The 6,627-nt window shown below is 34.9% G+C and overlaps 1 protein-coding gene across 1 annotated transcript; it reads left to right on the top strand.

The window, feature by feature from the left end:
* Window positions 1–3,067: 3,067 nt before the first annotated feature.
* On the top strand, window positions 3,068–6,390 carry LOC131075498 (peroxidase 51). The gene is made up of 4 exons (XM_058012341.2): window positions 3,068–3,520; window positions 3,898–4,092; window positions 5,164–5,329; window positions 5,524–6,390. The coding sequence occupies exons 1-4, from the start codon at window positions 3,305–3,307 to the stop codon at window positions 5,916–5,918; spliced, it is 972 nt and encodes a 323-aa protein (XP_057868324.2). The 5' UTR covers window positions 3,068–3,304; the 3' UTR covers window positions 5,919–6,390.
* The last annotated feature ends 237 nt before the right edge of the window (window positions 6,391–6,627 follow it).

Below are 6,627 nucleotides of genomic sequence, written 5' to 3' on the forward strand. Positions count from 1 at the left end.
AATCTTAAAGTAGGGGATTAGTTTCTCCTATAGGTCGGTGCCTACAAATATAATTGGGGATTGGTGTCTCTAGTAGGTTGGTGCTTACTTCATATGCCAAATTCCTTATTATATTTCTACTTTGAGAGGTTAGATTTGAATAGTAGATATAAGAAGCTATTCTCATTGTGGTTTTTTCCCTTATGGGTTACCATGACGTAAATATATGGTGTTCATATGTGTAAATGTGTGCTTATGTTCTTTATTTGATAAGTTGCCAATAGATGCTTTTAATGATAAATCCAAATGTTATGATTAGAGAAGTTATTAATGATAATTAATGTTCAATCAAGTTAAAATTTCATATAATGATTTGCCCCCACTTGTAGTCTTCCCTCTAGATTCCACCCTTTCGCTTTCAATAGTAGAAGACAACTTTTAAAAATGCAAAGTGTTTGTAGTCACACAAAACTTTCAAACCCATAGTGTTTTCAACATTGGCTTCTATGTTTAAATATTACTGCAATTTATGCTGAAAATATACTGTATTAGTGTTTGCATTGATTACTTTCCCTCCCTTTCTAGGTTTTGCACCTAAAATTTGTTGCTCCCTTTCCATATCATCTAGCATCACCCTAAATCTACTTTTTAGCCGGTCCTTGACTGTGTTGATATGTACTTTTTATCCCCTTTTATGTGGTGTTATGTATGTATAATGTCTTAGGCATGTCATTTTGTAGAGATAATTGAAAGAAATAAAAAATTGAAACACAAATAAATTTCTCTATTGATTCAAAAGATTACAAGAGCTCCTTGATCATCATATGAACTAATAATAAATGAATTAAAAATGCCTCATTATATAGAGGTTTTAGATACAAGCAAAGACTTCTGGAAACTTGTCTTGAAAAACTTGCATTATTATTTGAATAAATTAAAAAAGTAAAGTGATTTTACCTATGAAGTCATGCTAAATAAAGCCAAAAAACTAAAAGCATAAAACTATATGGAATTGGGAGGAATTACTAAATATTCCAACAATCTCCCCCTTAATTTCAACCACTAATGGCTTCAACACAAAAACAATAATATCTGATATTTGGATCTTCTTCATTCAGAGTTGCAACTGATTTTATTTCTTCTTTCAACTTGTGCAGGCTTCTCTCTTACAACGGTGTGGCGATCTCTTTTTCAATTGCATTTTACCTAGTTATTCTTCCTTTTAGTTGTCCACACTTTCTCTCCTTTAATAGAGGGACTCAATTCTTTTGACAAAATGCTATGGCCTTTTCTAAGGTTGGGATATAATTTCCTCACACAACTTCATATTGATGGCTTTAACTAATTCTATGGCATTTATAAGATCCACAATCGTCTTCATACAAATTAACTTTTTTATGATTTGTGATAGCTTTCCCTTTTCTCCTTTAACAACCCTATAAATGAAGGGCTTCACCTTTTTTCAAAAGTTGATTGAAACTTGGCAATTTATGCTAGATATTTTTGCCTACAATCTCCTCCTTTGAGGGTTGACTTCACCTCATTAAGGAGGTGATTTTTGCATTGAAATCATGTTTGACATCATTGACTTAAAAAATACTCGTCCTTTCATCATTGACTTAAAGAATACTTGCCCTTTCAACATGGGTGGCTTACCTAACTAGAAAATATCACAAAAATGGTTTGTGATCTTCGTCAATTTTCTCTGACAACCTCTTGTGGATTACTTCTTTTATCCTTTGTCTTCAGTTATGGATGGATTTAATAATTTCTTTAGTGCTTTGACTAGTTCTTCAACCCACATTCTCTTGCTTCTTCAAATTCTTGAACCTACGAAACTTTCTTGAACTCGCTTTGGCACCAAATGAAAGATATACAAAATTGAAACACAAGTAAATTGTTTTATCGATTCATGAGATTACAAGAGCTTCTTGATCAAATGATCAAGGATCAAATGAACTTATAATAAATGAATTACAACTGCCTTATTATATAGGGGTATTAGGGGAGAGGACCCAGTAGTTGACCACCCTAACTTCACACTTCTCAAAATCCTATGTGGAAATTCCAAATCACTCCCATTTTTTTATGGTAGCTTATTTGGCAAGTCCCCTACCTATAACTAAGGTTTTAGGGCCACATCATCAAATATGATGCCACATCAACATGTTTTTTTGACAAAGTGTTTAAAAAAGGCCCCCCAAAAAGTGAGACTGATACTTTTGGACTAAGTCATGTTTTATTGGTGTGCTAATGTCGCATCACATGATTCGTTGCTTTTTGGATCTAAGAGAAACATTCATTCAATTATGGATAGTCATCATTAGCACTAACAACTTTAAAGTCTCAACTATTAAAACATGCTCAACTACTAAGTCCTCTCCCCTAGACGAAATGACTTTCCAACTGACAAAATAGCCCATTTTTTATTTATTAAAAGTGTCATTTGCTCTTTGTAGCAGCCATTCAGCCATTCTGTGGTTGCATAGACATTGTCTCCCCTAGATACATCCAAAGGCCTCTAAAAACTTATCTTGAAAACTTGCATTATTAGAAATAAAACAAAAAATCTTGAAAACTTGCATTATTAGAAATAAAACAAAAAACTAAGACATTTTTTATTATGTAGATAATCATGCTAAATAAAACTTTAAAAAAATGTAAAATTATACAAGTGGAAGGAATTAGTAAATATTCCACCAAGAATAAGTCCAGCTCACAACCATGGAGTGAGCTGCAATTAATAATTTTTGTACAAGGAAAATACTTGTTTAAAGACACCCACGAGGGTAAACGGATTCCCAGCACCCCCCGTTATTGACCATTGGCTACTAGTAGTATTTTCTTGTGAAGCCGTTTGTGCATTCACGCAACGATATGCAACGTGCAATAAGCAGATTCATGCATGCCATACAACGTGCACACCGGATATCTGATTGTGTAAAAAATATGTAGTACAGACTGGTTAACCTTCTTGTTATCCATTGTTTTATAAAGTTGACTCATCTCTTGATCACAATAGGTAGCATAAGCATTAACTCCTCCAACTTACTTCCATTATTATATACCATGACATGGAGTGTTTTAAATGGGCATGAAGAGGGACTCCTGAGTTTAAGCAAATTTAATAGAGAAAGTTGGGAGAGCATTCACCCGATAGGCAGAGGAGGTCATAGAACTGGTTTACAAAGTAGTACTAGTGATAAGTTGCCTTGGACGTTTTGGTTTATTATGCTGAAAGAAGTTTGAGATCTCAGTTAGTAAACCTAGATACCTTATTTCTAAGCAATCAACAGGAGCTGAAAGTTGGTATGTACTGTTAACTATGGGTAGAAAGTTGAGCCTGATCTTGTTGGTACTGTTGGGAGTGTGCATTTGTAAAGGATCAGCCCAATCAACGCTGCTTAGTACAAATTTTTATGCCAATTCATGTCCCAATGTTGAGGCCATTGTAAAAGAAGTTGTTAGTAAAAAATACAGCCAGTCATTTCTGACTGTTCCTGCCACGTTGAGGCTTTTCTTCCATGATTGCTTCGTTGAGGTAAGGAAAAGATAATTTCTTTTCAGCCAGTTATAATGTGTCCCAATAAATCCGAAATTGCATTTTCTTAAAGATATGAAATAAATTTATGTTATAATAGCTGCTGTTTTTGGATTGAGTGTGTATTGAGTGTGTGAGAGTTTTTTCATCAATGTTTCGAATCACACTTGTAATCTATCATCAGAATTGAAAATAGCTAAAACAGAAAAAAAATCTTGTAACTCGTAATAGAAATGGTTAAATGGGTGAAATGGGTAGCATTGTTTGTATTTATTGATGCTAGATCAATATGACAATTAGCATTAACATGTTGTTTGACGGTATAAATATCAGAAATTTATTAAGTGAAATGGTTTGGTGCTTTTTGTGTGTGACAGGGATGTGACGCCTCGGTGATCATCCAATCTACTGCAAACAATCAGGCAGAAAAGGACAGTCCAGATAACTTGTCTCTGGCTGGGGATGGGTTTGATACTGTAATCAAAGCAAAGCAAGCTGTAGAGAACGTGTGTCCCAACACCGTGTCTTGTGCTGATATCCTAGCCATTGCTACCAGAGATGTTATAGCACTGGTGAGAAATCCTCATAAATGCTTGAAAATAGAATCCTAACAAGTTTTTAGGCCTGGGATGATAAATAGAGATTAGCTATCGACAAACTAGTAATTATATGTACAATTTGTGCTTATAGTCATTGAAATGGAACTTATACAACAGATGCATAGTTTTTCAGAGAGGATGGAATTGAGTTAATTTGGAACGTGTCACTCTATCTTATAGAGTTTAATTAAACATTTTAGAAAAGATTATCTTTTTATGTGTTGAGTTTTTTGGATCGGTTAGGATTCAAATCTAATTTTTTTTATTTTGTTAGTAGAGTGGTCTACCAATAAGATACTAGCCTCTTTAAGATCAGTTCATCTTTGATCTGGATATGACTTATTTCCAACATTATATTCTTAGACGGAATCTGTACAGTGTTCTATAACTTGTAAGCAATTGCATATTCCTTTCAGAGGACAGCTTGTTTGACCTCCAAAATAACAAACAATTTATCCAACTGTTTAAGCCTTAACCCTGTTGACAATAAAAGAGGGGTAAAAATTTATTGAAAACAGAGAAAGAGGAACAACAAAAGAGGGCAAACAGCCCAACAAAAAGCAACTACATCATAGACTTATCATGACTAACAAGCTGATCAAGCACCTGAGACAACTCAGGAGAGAATTGTCCCCTATCCTCCATAGACCAACCCTCCCCAAAATCAGCAGCCCACTTGGCCAAACAGTCAGCCACCCCATTCCATTCCCTAAGAATATGCGTAAAAATAACTGACACACAAAACTCACAGAACGAGAGAATCTGTTGGATTTGACCAGCCTCTCTTTGGCCAGGCAGGCCAGGCACTTGTCTTGAATTTCTAATACCAAAAAGCACTTACAAATGGACAGGCATTTTTTGCTTTGAATTGCTGCTACCATAGAAATACTTAGGACATAATGCTTGACATTATGAAACCCCTGTATTGTTCAAGAATCAAACCGTTTTCTTTATAGCATTTGATAATGTTTTGCATATTCATTAATACCGTCAACAGATGACTGTTTGAAGAACTAAACATTTTGGTTATTGTGTTATATGCAGGTTGGAGGTCCAACATATAATGTGGAGTTTGGGAGAAGAGATGGAACAATATCTCAAGCATCCAGAGTCGATGGAAACCTGCCTAAGGCTTCATTCAATCTAGATCAGTTGGTCACTCTCTTCAACGCAAAGGGCTTATCTCAGACAGACATGATTGCTCTATCTGGTAACAATTCAGACTAACTATTGTACTCATAATCTATTGTAGATCTCCAATTTATGTTTCAAGGGGAATGTTAGTGCAGTAAACTTTCCCTATGAATGAAATGATCCTTTCATGGGCTTGCACCATGTTTTGAACATGTTTTACACTTGATTTTGAATAGGTTTTATTAAGACCATGTTTTCTTCTATTTTCAGGGGCTCATACAGTGGGGAGCTCTCACTGCATCGACTTTTCATACAGAATTTACGGCAACCCATTCGATCTCACTTTGAACAGCAACTATGCAAGCCAACTGCAGAACATTTGTCCCATGAATGTGGATCCAGACGTTGCTGTTAGCTTGGACCCTACAACACCTAATAAATTTGACAATGTCTACTACCAAAATCTGGAAAATGGCAAAGGTCTTCTCACTTCTGACCAGGTGTTATTCACTGATAGCCGCTCAAGAAACACGGTCAAAATCTATGCAAGGTATCCATCTAGATTTAATGCAGGCTTCATACAAGCGATCACAAATCTAGGTCGCGTTGGTGTTAAGGTGGGCGATCAAGGAGAAATCAGACAAGATTGCAGTCGCTTCAATTAATATTCTTCATGCTTGGATTTGTCAACAAATTTATCAGCTCTTAAATTTAGGTTTTGACAGATCAACACTAGAAGTACCTGGATTTTGGGGAGCAAATGTTTATTGTAGTATTTATACATTTCCTTCGGGAGGGAATAATAGGCTATAAGTGCTGAAAGGAGAAGTTAATACATGGGAAGCAGTGGAAGCTTTTGCTTCTTCCCCTGTCATATTTATTCATTTTCATTCACAATTAATACCAATAAAGCTAGATGTATGTATTTGAGCTCAATCACAGAGCTGTACAGATTTCTATTGGTTGAGTTTAACTAGCTCATGAGCCTCTGAAGTACATCTTGTAGCGTGGCAGTGAAGCCTACCTTTCTGCATTGAAAAGTCTTAAGGGACTAGTGATGGCACTTGGACACTTCTCCATTTTGTTAATATTTTATTAGCATGAGATGTTTTAAAAAAATTAACTGTGCATGTAAATTTATCTATGTGGTGGATCATATTTTATTGTGTATCATCAAAATTAGAAGTCAAGATCTTTATTTCAATTCAAATTCTATGATCTATCATTTTCTTGATCTATTGAAGTTTTGAATCAAATTTCATGATTCAAATCCAATTCTCTTGTTCCATCATTCTCTTGATCAATCTTCATAATTGGCCATTCTTGAATTTTATTTCTTAATGATGGATCGTGAAATTTGATCTTATGAAAAAA

The sequence above is a fragment of the Cryptomeria japonica genome, chromosome 5 (genome assembly GCF_030272615.1).
Source record: "Cryptomeria japonica chromosome 5, Sugi_1.0, whole genome shotgun sequence".
Lineage (NCBI taxonomy): Eukaryota > Viridiplantae > Streptophyta > Pinopsida > Cupressales > Cupressaceae > Cryptomeria > Cryptomeria japonica.

Excerpts from the sequence above, each read along its gene's own strand:
- LOC131075498 (XM_058012341.2), top strand. The coding sequence starts at position 3,305 with ATGGGTAGAAAGTTGAGCCTGATCTTGTTGGTACTGTTGGGAGTGTGC. Across the intron at positions 4,093-5,163 it reads CCAGAGATGTTATAGCACTG|GTTGGAGGTCCAACATATAA; the intron begins GTGAGAAATCCT and ends TGTTATATGCAG. Across the intron at positions 5,330-5,523 it reads AGACATGATTGCTCTATCTG|GGGCTCATACAGTGGGGAGC; the intron begins GTAACAATTCAG and ends TTCTATTTTCAG.